At 36.6% G+C, this 14169-nt stretch overlaps 1 protein-coding gene across 2 annotated transcripts in view; it reads left to right on the forward strand.

Moving 5' to 3' along the window:
- The window catches only part of hook1 (hook microtubule-tethering protein 1), a 28749-nt gene extending 16496 nt beyond the window's left edge, over window positions 1-12253 (forward strand). For both annotated transcript variants that reach the window (XM_006635004.3, XM_015355774.2), the window contains 13 exons: window positions 157-297; window positions 765-966; window positions 1845-1955; window positions 2272-2359; window positions 3217-3283; window positions 4969-5109; window positions 5326-5413; window positions 5702-5733; window positions 6320-6402; window positions 6697-6797; window positions 8347-8448; window positions 8710-8778; window positions 10055-12253. In XM_006635004.3, coding sequence (XP_006635067.2) covers window positions 157-297; window positions 765-966; window positions 1845-1955; window positions 2272-2359; window positions 3217-3283; window positions 4969-5109; window positions 5326-5413; window positions 5702-5733; window positions 6320-6402; window positions 6697-6797; window positions 8347-8448; window positions 8710-8778; window positions 10055-10210 — 1381 coding nt within the window. In that variant the 3' untranslated portion in view covers window positions 10211-12253. The remainder of the gene's footprint in view (window positions 1-156; window positions 298-764; window positions 967-1844; window positions 1956-2271; window positions 2360-3216; window positions 3284-4968; window positions 5110-5325; window positions 5414-5701; window positions 5734-6319; window positions 6403-6696; window positions 6798-8346; window positions 8449-8709; window positions 8779-10054) is intronic.
- The last annotated feature ends 1916 nt before the right edge of the window (window positions 12254-14169 follow it).

Here is a 14169-nt window from a genome sequence, read left to right on the forward strand (position 1 = left end):
CAAAGTAAACATGCAGAAACACATAAAGTCTGAATTCTGTCTAATAATATAGATTGCAATTGTGGCAAAATATCCAGAACATTCCAAAGAGGTACTAGGTAGAGAACTGTAAGCTGTGCTGGGGGTGTGACTGCTGTCAATGTGCTGGTGATGCAGGCTGGAGGCAGCGAAGGATGATTACCGTATCCACTGCGAGGAGCTGGAGAAACAACTAATCGAAGTGCAGCACCGTAACGATGAGCTTACCAGTCTGGCAGAGGAGTCCCGAGCCCTCAAAGATGAGCTGGACATCTTGCGGTATGACAGGGGCCTCTGTAACAAGAGGGAAAGAGTCAGGAAAGCAATGTGGGATAAGACTTCTTGCTGCTTTGGTCCATTTCAAGTATCATAAACCAATGCCTGGTGATGGTTTTTTTTATTCTTTCTGGTGTTTTGCATTTACTTATTTTAAATGCAAAATTTAAAGTATTTTCTGTATCATCCGTCAAATTCCTTCAACACCTACTGCTCCTTTGGATACAACAGAGTAATACAAAGAGTAATTCTGATTTAAAGTGTTCAGTCATAATCCCACAGGTGATAGTTTCTCTACATCGGCTCCTCAGCCAAGCACATACACCACAAGTCTGAACCTGAAAGTGCAATAACTTAAAAGAGGGCATAAAAGAAGAAACATGGAGACACGTCTTATTTTAAAGATGGTGAAGTGACGGGACAGAAGAAGGATGGAGAATAACGATGGCTGTGTGTGCTGGTGTCTGCAGGAGCTGCTCTGACCGAGCAGTAAAGCTGGAAGCCTCGGTGGAGACCTACAGGAAGAAGCTGGAGGGCCTGAGCGATCTGAGGCGACAGGTGAAGAGCCTTGAGGAGAAGAACATGACGTACATGCAGAACACTGTCAGCCTGGAGGAGGAGCTGCGCAAGGCCAATGCTGCTCGTGCTCAACTGGAGACATATAAGAGGCAGGTAGGTACAGTGACAGAGATGTAGGGCGCACCTGTGCAGGACTCTTGGGGACAACAGGTTAAAAATATATGGATATTATTATTAATAAAATACTTAATGATATATATTTTACCATATAAAAGATATATGGTTAAAACTAGAGAATTGAAATCAAGGGATATTATGTTGAAATTGTGTAATGCACTAATAAGGCCTCCTTTAGTATATTAGGTACAGTTTTGTCCATTGTGATAGAAAAGATGTTACTGCTCTGGAATCAATCCAGAGAAAAGCAACCAGATGCATGGCGAGGCTTAAGAAAATATCCTGTACTGATAGACTGAAGAAACTGAATTGTTTTACTTTTGAGCAGAGAGGGCTGCAAGGGTACCTGATACCACTATTCAGAATCTTCAAAAACTTTGACAAAGTACACACTGTGCATTTATATAGAATGAACAGTGAGACACAAAGAGGGAAGTAGAAACTCTATGGAAACACATTTAAAACTGAGAACAGGAGGCACCTCTTTCCCATAGGGTTGTGGGAGTTGGTAACAAACTACCCAGCTTGTAGTTAAAGCCTATATTCTGTCTTTTTTCAAGAAACAGCTGGCTGAGATCTTTCAGTTGACTTCTGATATCAACTATCAAGTACCAAATAAGTTACACAGGTCAAAAGGCCCCCTCTTTTCTGTGATGTTTCTTATGTTCTAATGAAAGAATCAAATCACAATCATTCAATTTTCCTAACCTGCGATTGGCAAGACCAAGCTGTAGTACCAAATCCATGTGATGTTTTTTGTGCCATATTGCTTATCATGCTTGTTTTTTAGAGCTACATACTCGGGACAGCTGAAGCCAGGGTCTTTTTACTAATGCATGACTTTTGTCTGAAAGGTGCAAGAACTGCACAGGAAACTTTCTGATGAATCCAGAAGAGCTGACAACTTGGCATTTGAAATGAAAAAATTTGAAGAAAAGTATGAAACTCTACTGAAAGAAAAAGAGGTATTCTTGCATTCATAATTGGAAGCGTCAAGTGTGTTATACAATAGATATGCTCTCATAAAGTATAGTATAAAATTCATAAAACGTACAGTGGACTTATCCTGTTTGTTTAGGATTAATGCAGAACACATTTTAAAAAGGTTGATTCCATAATATCTTTGGTAACCTTTATTTACACAATTCCGTTTTAGAAATCAGGGTAAATAATATAGTCACACTGGTGTTTAGTAATAACTACAGGAATGGCCGTGTTGTGTGTACAGGACTGTAATGATGCTCTGTTAATGATAGTTCAATGACATGGTTTCACTACCAGAGGCTGATCATTGAGCGGGATTCCCTGAAGGAGACCACTGAGGAACTAAAATGTACACAGGCTCAGCAAGACCAGCTCCTGCAAGCAGGTAAAATGTCAGTTTATTTAGGAAGCCTGCAGCATTCACAGAGATCCAGATTTTAAAAGGAGCTGGAGATCTGGGAAGCATGTCAACTTGCCCTAATTATGCAAATATTTGTTCTAATTAAGTCACTACAAGCACAGCTGGAATGAAAGCCTGATGACACTGAACCCCCCAGTTGTAACGAAAGGGTAAAAAATCCTTTCTCCCATGCACACAATGAAAGATGAAGAGTTTTGTGCTGAACTGACATTTTCAGCCTTTGCTCGTGAGATTATATGTATACTATACACCTGTATTCAGTACACGTTTCTATATGCATTGCAGGTACTGTACATCTAAACATAATAACCATTTGACTTTTTTTATAGGAAGGATCCCGTGCCCTTACAGATTTTGTAAATTCTATAACCTTACAGAGCTCTGGATGATTTCTGAAAATAATTTCTAATTACAGTGCTTCTGTAACAACATTGTGTTGATATCCAATGTGCGTGTTGCAATTCATGGAAAGTAGGAGAGCTAATAAGTTACGTATCCTCCTGAATAGCAGTTTTAGAGCTCTGAAATGTCCTTAGACTGCTTTATGCTATTTATGCAGGGAATCTCTGATCTGTGCTCTTTGTGTTAGGTTTCTGAAATCTTTGCTTTTATATTTGAATTTCTACAGTGAATTAGGAATAGTTATTGTAAAATAGGGAAAGATTGCATGTTTTATGTTTTGGATTATGTCAATGTAAACCTCATTTAATGCATTTGGTCATATCTTGTACATTGTAATAGTTAGAGATAACTAGAAAACATGCTGCCTTAAATTCAGAGGTTTACAAACATTTTCACTTTGACTTTAACATCCTTTCTAGGTATATTTCCTGCAGGAAGTCCTAGCCATGACACTTTAGCTGCTGAAATCCTGCCTATTGAATACAGGTATATTTTTGTCTATATCTTTCTTGTGAGATTTTATTGTTAAAAGAAATGTTGTCATAAGTACTGTACATTGACTACCAAGAGTAAATAGTCAGTCAGTGATGGCTAATTATTAGTTTTAGAAAAAAGCCAAATGTTTTTTTTCTGGTAAGTTCTGTTTCCTAATGAGACACAAAAATGGGTGTCTGTCTTAATGTACAGATGCAACCATTCAAAACAAGCGGGTGATACCGCATTATTTTGCGGTGCGCTTTACGCAGTCTACCGCAAGTTACCGTAAATTCTCGTATAGTACCGCAAGTCAAATAATAGTATCCGGAATTTCCGCAAGGTGGAGCTAATTAAGCTCAACCTCTCATGTTTGAGCTGTTGCCATCAAAGTCTTAAAACGAAGATATTACTAATAGTATTAATAGTGAATGACCTTGGACAAGCTGTAAACTCAAAGTATTGCCCTGGTCCACATTCTTTTTTTCATTGACCCTCTTTGTAAAAGTAACACCACAGCATTTCGCAATCACGCATTTGTTTCCAATCATGCAAAGTACAGTAATTTTTGAGAATCGATTCACCATGCCTTTCACATGCTCATAAAAGAGATTGATTTAGGAACATAAACATATTACTGTATGCAAACTGTACTGTATACAGTATGTATATGTATATTTAATGTCTTAACTGTGCCCATTTAAGTATTGAATATTTATATGGAATTTTACCACTGAAGGGAAATCTTAGTGCCTGAGCATAAAAAGAATAGGAGCATACTGCAACGCGTGTGAAGGCCATAAACGATATTAATTTTGGAACTTAAACATACAGTATATGGCTGGTCTCGGTACTTTAAAGAAAACATACACACCAGTATTCCATTTCTCCCTAAACATTTTAAGCATCGAAGTCTTTAACTAACGTGATACCGGAGTCAACAAGCATACTTTTAGAATTTGATTAAAAGGGAATATAATATGGAATCGCGTATCTAAAGAAATTAATAACGATATAATTATATTCATGTACCGCAACACAAGAATAGTACACGCTGTACATTGTCTGTTGATAATGTTTCTGTAGTGCTTTTTCAGCACTCTGCATGTGACCTTGCCGGTGGGGCTGTGGGTTAGGTTTCTGACTCCCACGTCACATGCTCTGTGTTCGAATCCAGCTACAGCCATGACTTTTCTTTAACAAACATTTCTTTGAAAAAATAAAATGTTTCCCTGGTTCAGAGATTAAATAAAACCTCACTCGCACCAAACAAATTTATATTTCTAAATATCACAACATGATCGAATTTAAGTCATTTTAATAACAATGAATAGTCACCTAGGCGTTACAATATAAAATACATTTACTGTAAATCTTTCTATGACTGACCAACAGACCATGAGTGCCCCTGTCGGTCAACCAATCACACACGGCGGTATTTTGCGTCATCGCGCGTCACGATGCGCGATGCCGTAGCCAATTACCTCTGGTACGTGTCTGTACCACGCACTTTGAATGGCCACATCTTACAAAAAGCACTGTTCGTTAGAACTGTAAATTAAGATGTAAATTAAATCATCAGATCCTTGCCTGTATACTGTCAGTTATTTGTTTGCCTTGTGTTATGATCTCTGCACGTGCTCTGTGTGTCTTTTGCTGTGTGTCCTGTGCACTGACCTTACTGTATGCCAACTTAGGGAGAAGTTTATCCGCCTGCAACATGAGAACAAGATGCTGCGTCTCCAGCAGGAGGGGTCGGAGAACGAGCGCATTGCAGAGCTGCAGATTCAGCTGGAGGAGGCCCATCGCTGCAGGAGTGAGCTGGAAACTGAAAACAGGTGAGCTTCCAATAGGTGAAGGTGACAAGAACACGAACCCCACAACTGAGCGGACAGGACGAGGAATGGAATCGCTTAAACAAACAGACACCCCTGCAGTGTCAGAGATCCAGGGGTGGGAAGGTCTTGTGAAGAAGGAGCGGAGAGTACTGTGGGAACACAGAGGACAGCAGTGTGGTGGGGTTAGCTGGTTACAGTGCTATTTCCCATTTCCAGGCTGAACCAAGAGAGGATCAGTGAGCTGCAGCTGCAAGTTGAAGATCTTCAGAAAGCTTTGCAAGGACAAGGATCCAAGACTGAAGATGTAGGTGAATTTAGAGAGCAAAATAATTATAGAGATGCTGGACATGTGCAATATGGGTTTTTACAGTTTTCTTGGGTTACTTTATCATTAGCAAATTCCCTCTCAATGTTAATTAAGATGTACAGTATTTGCTTGTGCACTATTAATATAGTTTAACGTTTGTAAATTACAAGATGGAATCCTAAAACTGATTTGGTATGTTTCTAAAGTTTAAAGTATTTTAAAAGCTTACATTTATGATGGTGTGGAAAAACATTTATGTTTTAATTATTGCACTTTTGTTTTCAGTCACATCTGCAGAAGAAACTAGATGCTCATATGTAAGTAAATATTACATTTCTTCTGCATTTTTCTGCTGAATGTATATTAAATTAAGTTTGTTGTTTGCTGAGTACAGTCTTGTTTTCCTTTGTGATCGGTTTAGAAGCCTTGATAAAAACATAATTTATAATGATGCTAGAAGCTAAAAACATCTTGGGATTGATTTTCCAGATCATTTGTGCTGAAAAGCACAAAAGAACATTGATAGCACGTAATAGAAAAAATAAAAGCTCAAACTACCCATGTTCAGAACACAGCTTTGAATTTGTCAGGGGAACAGATATGGTTGTTTATAATAGCCTTTTAAAAATATATATATTTAAAGGCATATATTTATGTTTGCTACAGTACTTTTTAGACAAAATTATTTTGGTTTGAAATATTATTTGACCTTGTGCTGTCCTTACCTTCTGCTTAAGATCTTACACATGCTTCAGGTGGAAAGGTCTCTTCAGCAGAATGTCTTATGACAGTTAAACTGTTTGACTGAATTGAACACCTTTTTGTTGAACAAAAAGATAGACGGGAAAAGAACGGGACGGGAAAAATTTTCAGATATTTTAAAGTGTTTGTTTTAATTTATAGGGTACAGCTCAATGAAGCCAAGGATGAGATCATGAAGAAGAAAGAGCTGATTGAAGATCTCCAGCCAGAAACTGTACAGAGCTGTAAGTATCATTATCTCTAAAAAACAAGGCAAAGGAAACCATGTGTTACACAATGGGAGACAATGAGATGCCAGTATGTTTCTTTTTGTGCTGTGCTAGTGGTATACTGTTTTTCCAGTGGCACTGTTTAAATCATGACCCATTAAGCCTCTGGCTTCTATGCAGATATATTATAAAGATTATAAATGTTACATCTCTCTCATTTTTTTCCAAAAGTAAAACACATTCATTTGTTTCTGGCAAACTGGAATTCTCTGGGTCACGAAAAACTCAGAAATGTCAATTTCTTGCCAGCTTTAAAAATTGATGAGCTGCACTCAGCTCTGCGGAAGAAGGATGAGGACATGCGGGCGATGGAGGACCGCTACAAGATGTACCTTGAGAAGGCGCGCAACGTGAGTTTGGGTGGATGACTAGAACAGGGGACTTGTGGGGAAAACTTAGGCAACATTTAATTATACAGCAATAAATACTGTAATAATACTGTGTAATAATGTCTTAAATGATTCCTGGACTCTTGAATACTTTAATCAATCAAGCTGGACTTGGTCAGTAATAGGGTTGGATTCCTTGTAATTGAGATGTTTAACTGGGGTCCCGCTTGGTCATTAAAGATCCTAAGGCACTGTTAATAGTACATTGCAGGGGTGGTATTACCAGTGTTTGGGTTCAATTCTGTTTTCCACATATGGGCAACCTTCATTTTCTCCCTTAAATCAATTGCTGAAATGTTTCTCAGTCTCCACCTGATCTGGCACAGTATGTTTTAGGGCTCCTGGATCAAAATGGCTGTCATGTGTCACTTAGGAGGGAGCAGTACTTAAATAGTGGCTGAAATGGATCCCTTTCCTTAGTTTAAAAGTGAATAAGTGACTGGTATGTATACAGAACACAATAAACACACAGGGAAAAGGAACTTGAGCAGTACCAAATAAACGAAAATAACAAACAAAATGGAGCTGGCTAATAAAGTGAAGGGAAGCTGACCTAACTAAAAAACAAAACCCCAAACACTCGGTCTTCTGCGTCTTCTAACGCCCTAGCTAACCTTCACTGACTACCCAAAAGTACTGACTTACCCAAGAGAAAAGGCACTCACCCGTCCTAAACTAGCGTTTCTAATACAAAGACCAATTAAGTGTGAACAATGTACCCGACAACCTTTACTAACCCTTTAAACAAAAGTTCACACAAATACACAAGTGAGCGATGGGAAACGAGAGTAAATACAAGGAATAGGGTACAACAGAGCACAGAGGTTGATATAACATGTGTGGACAAGGTAATGGCGAAATAAAGGATAATACAAACTAATGATAGTACAAGGAGGAGACAAACACAAACCAACAAAGCCAAAGCTATACGGAAACACACACGAACCGAAACAAACGAAAACGAAGAAAGACTAAGCCGAAGCAAAACGAAGCCGAAGCTGAGCCAAGCACAGCAAAACTGAAGTCGAGCGAAAGGCTGATCGAAGCCGAAAGCTCTCGAGGTCGGAACTTCTTCGGTATTTAAACTGTAGATCTAGTTGCTGATTGGTCAGGAGTTGATTGATGATGATGTCACAACTGCGATGATGGTGTAGTGATGGACCAATGGGTGGAAGGTACCTGAATACCGGAAGCAGAAGAAGCAAAAACACGGACACGCACGGGGACGTAACACTATAGAACAAAAATGTATCAAATGACCAAAACATCCAAATGTTATTGATAACTTTTTGTTAGTCCAAGAGAGTGATTGTAGACCGCATGTTTGAGACCCCTGCTTTAAATAATCCCTTTACCCATGACTAACAATAATTATCATCAAGGGGAACACTGGCTGCCAATTTATAAAATAATTCCCCTTGCCGTATTATTGCATGCTATTTAAAAAAGGTATTTAAAAAACTGGTATTCCAGTTGGTTGTTAAGTGGGGTTCATTGCTTATGCCAACAGGTGATCAGGGCTCTGGATCCTAAGCTCAACCCAGCAACAGTGGAAATCCAGTCCTTGAAGAATCAGTTGGCAGAAAAGGATAAACGTATCCTTGCTTTGGAGGTGACTTCACTTAGCCCAATCTTTTTTTGCTTTTGTGGTTTTTTAGGATTGAAAACTGTGATCACTCACTTTAGAAATGTCTTATTTCTTGGAATGTAATGCCCACTGCAATTTGTGGCACAATGTCTATAGGGATGACCTTTTTCATGTTTTTCTAAAAACGTATTTCAGCATTTTTTTTTTATTTTCATCAGCCTGCCACATACAACCATAGAATTCCGGCAGCATTTTTTATACTGTAACTATTCTTTTAAACTGCAGCGAGAATGCGAACAAGCAAAACTGCGGGAATATGAGGAGAAACTGATTGTAACAGCTTGGTACAACAAGGTAGGTGTTAATGGGCTCTGAATGAGCAGTTTCTTCCTTGCTTCAAATCTAATGAAGTGCTAATATTTTAGGCTGATTATTTTCCAAACTCCTTATTTATTGCCTTAATTTGTTTTGTAAAAGCACAGGAAGTGTTCCAAGGAATGCATCATCTGAAACAATTTTTTTTTCATTTGTTGTGCAAATTAAATGAATGAATGATTAGTTGTTTCATTTGTTTGAAGTTCCAAAAGATATTTCTGCACCCATTGAATATACACATGTTGAATATTCTGGTGTTATTAAATTGTCAAATTATCATTTTAACCAAGGAGTGCATATAGTTGTTTTACTACATGACTTGGCAGTCCTGCCATGCCAGAGGCATAGAGTCAAAGTTCATAAACCTTTCTTAGTAATGGGACTTTCAAGTCTTAACTGTCCATAATGGGTTAATACTGTAAATACCTTTCAAAAAGGCACATCTTCAGTCTTAAGCCCTTCATTATCCTCTGACATTAACATCTCTGAACACATGTTCAGATTTCTGATGTAGAATACGCTTTACAACTTATGTGTCTGGAATTTTTTTTTTTGCCTTGGCAAACATTAAGGGAGCCCGATCACTAATAGCCCATTATGATCTATTACCCCACCTTGGAGCATTGTTGCTAAAAACACCTCATTTCCTTTTCCCATTAATTTCTTTCATGGCCAGATGGCTAGAATCAAGTGACCTTAGAGCACTGAGAGGACAAGAAATTATTGACGTTTTGAAGCATTTCAAAGCAAGTTGTTGAATATTTTGCCTACTGTACATTAAAGAAATTCATGTTTAATTCAGATTTTTGAACATATTTCCCCCAAGGTTATCTTTGCCCACGATTATCTCTTTTCGATATGAATTGAATACCAAAAGATTAGTGACTGTCTGTGAAACAGATTCCTGACATTTGAAATGCACCTCATCTGTAACAGATTTGGAAATGGTTTAGCATAACATACATGGATAAAAACAAAACCTCTGCTATATTTCAATGAGTCTATGTTGGATAGATCAAGCTCACAGTGGAGCAAACTACTATATCTGGTACCAAGACTTTTGTAATTCATTGTTAAGTGTCTCATTTGGAGGGTTTGTATATGCAATATGTCATAGATGGAAAACAGCAATGGGAAAAGCAGATTGTTCCTCCCCATGTAGGTGTATAGGCGTGTTAATTTGTGTGTGTATATTTGCATACTGTATGTGTGTGATGTTAAATTTAAGGTCTCTGTGCCTGTTATATTGTTGCAGAGTCTATATTTCCAGAAACTGGCAATTGAGTCCCGCTTGGCAGGGAGGGTGGCAAGTGGAGTGCCTTCAGGACACTCTTTCTTGGCCCAGCAGCGTCAGGTGACCAACGCCAGGCGCACCCTGTCAATGAACATGCCAGCCACCCCCTCTAAGTAGGCCTGGCCTCTTCCATGGACATTAACACACATAAGTGACCTTAAACATGGGTATGACCCGCAAAAGGGAAATAGGTTTCATGCAAAGATACACAAATGTTGTTTTTAAGTAAGAAAGATTAAAAAAAAACTTGAATCCTAACACTTACTTGTCCCAATAGGCAGTCAGGGAAATTAACTAACATGTTCAACTTCAAAGAGAATATAGATTCAACCTTGACTTTGAGATGGTTACGTTTTGTGTTGTAAAAAGAATAGAAAGTTTGATACAGCTGCTTATTTACAGTATGTGATGTTTTTCAAAAACTTTGACCAAGTCACTGAAATCAAGACTTCTGCTTTAGCCCCCCAAAAAACAACGTCTTTAGTAACATAAAGACTGTGATGAAGAATTCACTGCAATCTTCTTTCTAAAATCAGCTGCACAAAGCTAAGGTATGCGTATACGTGATCTGACAACTGGAATCAATTTCCTGTCGTTAAACTCTGTTTATTAAGTTTTGCATGAATTACTTCTGTGAGATAAAATAGACTGATAACTTCTTACAATAAAATGATGCTGGACATCAAAAGCTTTCACTTTTTATGCAGTATAGCTGCTAAAAATGTTTCTTCTAGTTAAATGGGAAAAGTGAAAGACCAATCATTGCTATGTTACTGACATTACATCGTCTGGCCTTGTATGGTCGACACAAATATTTTTTTGCTGACAGAGCCAAGGTGCTTAAATGTAATTTCAACATTAATTGACTTATTTTGTATGTATATGTGATGTTTCTTGACTGCTGCATGGTCTGTTAAAACAATCAGAGGTCTTTCTTCTAAAGTGTTATGTAATAGCTTTTAAGAGATAGGTAGAAATAGTTTTTCATTAGTCACACTGAATACAAACCTAGAATGGAACTTCCATGCAAGAGTATAAAAACTTTTGTGCTTTATCAAAATTATTGCAGTGGTTTGTGATTTTCTCACACCCTCTTTGCATTCCATTAGTAGTTACTGTACGTCCACAAACTGTGTTCTTAACTTTAAAAAAACTTTCGATACAGTATATCAATTTTTATGAATTCTTCTATTTTAGCTATATTCAAATTCATACCCATATATATTTGTACATAAATAAAGTTAAGGTTTCTGAATTTGTTTCAGATATAGATCTATTGTTAGTGAAGTGTTAAAATGTGTTAAGGATTTAACATTAAGTTTAATTTCTGATTTAAGCAAATTACAAAAAATAATGTTACATTTTTTATTTGACATGGATTTCTTGCATTTCAATAATAAAAATGTACATGTATGCTTATTTTAGTTCTTTATCGTTTTCCTCTCTAACATTTTAATGATTTAATCTTAGTTAAAATTGAGTGTCTTCACAAATAGATTCTCAAGATCCTAACGGATAAGGATGAGAGAAGCAAAAATATACTGTAGCACTCTTAAAAGACATTGAAACATTACTGTTAGAATCCTTTAGGTGCCACTAGAGTTCCATTAACACAAATGAGAAATATAATGAGCAGGTGATCTAATTTTAATTGCACATAGAAACCCAATATTAAATTATCTGTTTTTAATGCAATAGGAAAATATCAATTTTTATATTTGACAATACTCCAGATTTGATTTGAGGATATCAGTTTTTTTATTCTAATTTCTATGATAACCAGCAAAATAAAAAACAAAGAATACCAGCAAAGTTCACAGCTAAAAATACAGCCAATTTAGCCAATCCACAAACATTCTTTATTTTGTCTTATTTAGTATTTGGCCTGTCGACTAATATAGTACATTCTAGGGACATATTCGAAGCTTACTTTTAACTACCTGATTCTAAGATGTACCATTAAAAAGGAATTAAACCTAATCTCAAGCATTCTAGGTGTTAGATATTTGATTTTGCAGTTGTCAGTATAATGTACTGTAAATAATGTACTTTTCATTTTCTATTTGTATTTCTGTAACACTATACAGTACACTCTCCACTTAACTTGAAATGTGATTTTTCAAGGTTTCAGAATAAACCAGGACCCTCTTTTTTTTTTTTTTTAAATGAAAAATTACTTTTCATACACTTGGAGATTTGGAACAATGCGATTACCTGCTTATTATGTGTAAAGTACATAGGATTTCAAGACTTTAGGTCATGCTTCTCAGACAAGCAGACATTTTTAAGAGGACTTCCTTTTGACTTTGATTCTATGTTAAATTACTGTTTTGTACTCCACCAAAATCCACATACAATTCAATGGTAATAGATTCAACCAATTTTTTTGACTCTCTCAGATTTCAAAGTTGCCATTAGGATTTTAAAAATAGTCATTTACATTGTGAAAATATCCCTAAGTCATCTCTCAGTAATTACTTTTGTGTATTATATAACTACTGTACTACTGTATCTTCAGCATCTTCAGAATTGTGTGGCTCGTGTGCTCACTAAAAGCAAAGCCTGTCCTCCTTAAATTGCTTTAGACCCCATTGAGTTTTCAATGTACTCCTACTAATTCCTTTAAAGACCTCTCTTCTCACTGAAGCTTTTAATGCACAATTTCATTATACCTTCACAAAGTCAATTTAATGTTTTTTTTCCTGTTCTGTTGCATCTGCTGCATTTTATATTTATATGTGTTTTGAGTTTCTCGAAATCTCCAAGAATTAAAACACAGAAATAAGATTTAACTACAATTTTTGGGGTGATTTTTTAAAGTTCTTCCCCATATTGATAGTAATATATGGCTACAGACACATTGTTTTATGTTTAATGAACACTACTTGCATGATTTCAATTACAGTTGTGTTGCATGTTGTGAAATCTGATTCTAAAAATAGATTTATAAAGATATATATTTGGGATCTATAAAGAGGAGCAGAATGAAATCTTTGATCGGCAAGCCAGCAACTACAGTAAGTGCTTGTAGAGTTGCTGAAGAGTCTCATCTGTGACTTTCGTACTGTTCTTGTATATTGGGGAATCACAGCTGGTTAACAGTGTATGGTTTCAAATGCAATTGGATTACTTTTTAAAACATATCTACTTATCTTGAGGATACCTGTTCTTAAATAAAAATGTGCTTTGTGGGTTTTTTTGCATTGCATTTAGTTTTGTTCTAGAAATAGCACATTGGGAAATCACAGCTGGTTAACAGTTGTCGAAGAAAACTCAGTCTTCGCTCAGGTTGGGAGATTGTCAAACAAAGATCTTTAATACAATCAGCTGAAGGGGAGCATATCACAGAGAAAAAGTTTCCCCTAGCACTCAAGACATGCTCCCTGGACTGGAGTTACATTTTCCTTTTTATACATTAAAAGTAGGCAAAACTTTAACATACCAAAGGAACATACAGGGAAAAGAGCAGTGTCAGAAGTCAAACAGGAAAGGAAGATGCCATTTGGCACCCTACAATCTATTTCATTTCTCTCTGGTTGAATGGGTGTGAGGAATCACAGGCTTTAGTTTGCAACTAAGACAGTGGTCTTAGGTGCAACAGAAAAACCTTTCCCGTGCATAGTCACTGTCTTGACCTTTTGACTCGGTCTTCCACACAGTGTATGGTTTCAAATACAATTGGATTATTTAAGATTACTCTTAAATAAAAATGTGCTTTGTGGTTTTTATTTTGGCATTATATTTAGTTTTTATATTATATTTTGTTCTAGAAATAGCACAGAAGTTTAAAGTATGATTTGTTTACATTATTCTGTTTTAAAAAGAGAAGTTATATCAATTCTTCTTTGATTCTCAATTATTTTATTTGATCCCAGAATTGCTAGGGTTTAGTTGTCCACTCATAGTTATTCAATTCAGAGCATAGTAAAATAAAATACTGTGCATATCCAGGCTAGAGAGTAGTAGAAGAATCAGGGAGAAACCAGCCTCAATACATTCTTCAGAGTTACTTTGAAATGTAAAAGCAAATATTTAATTCTACATATCAATCATTAACATATGCACTGAATGATTAA

This window comes from Lepisosteus oculatus, chromosome 9, assembly GCF_040954835.1.
Source record: "Lepisosteus oculatus isolate fLepOcu1 chromosome 9, fLepOcu1.hap2, whole genome shotgun sequence".
In the NCBI taxonomy this organism is placed as follows: domain Eukaryota; kingdom Metazoa; phylum Chordata; class Actinopteri; order Semionotiformes; family Lepisosteidae; genus Lepisosteus; species Lepisosteus oculatus.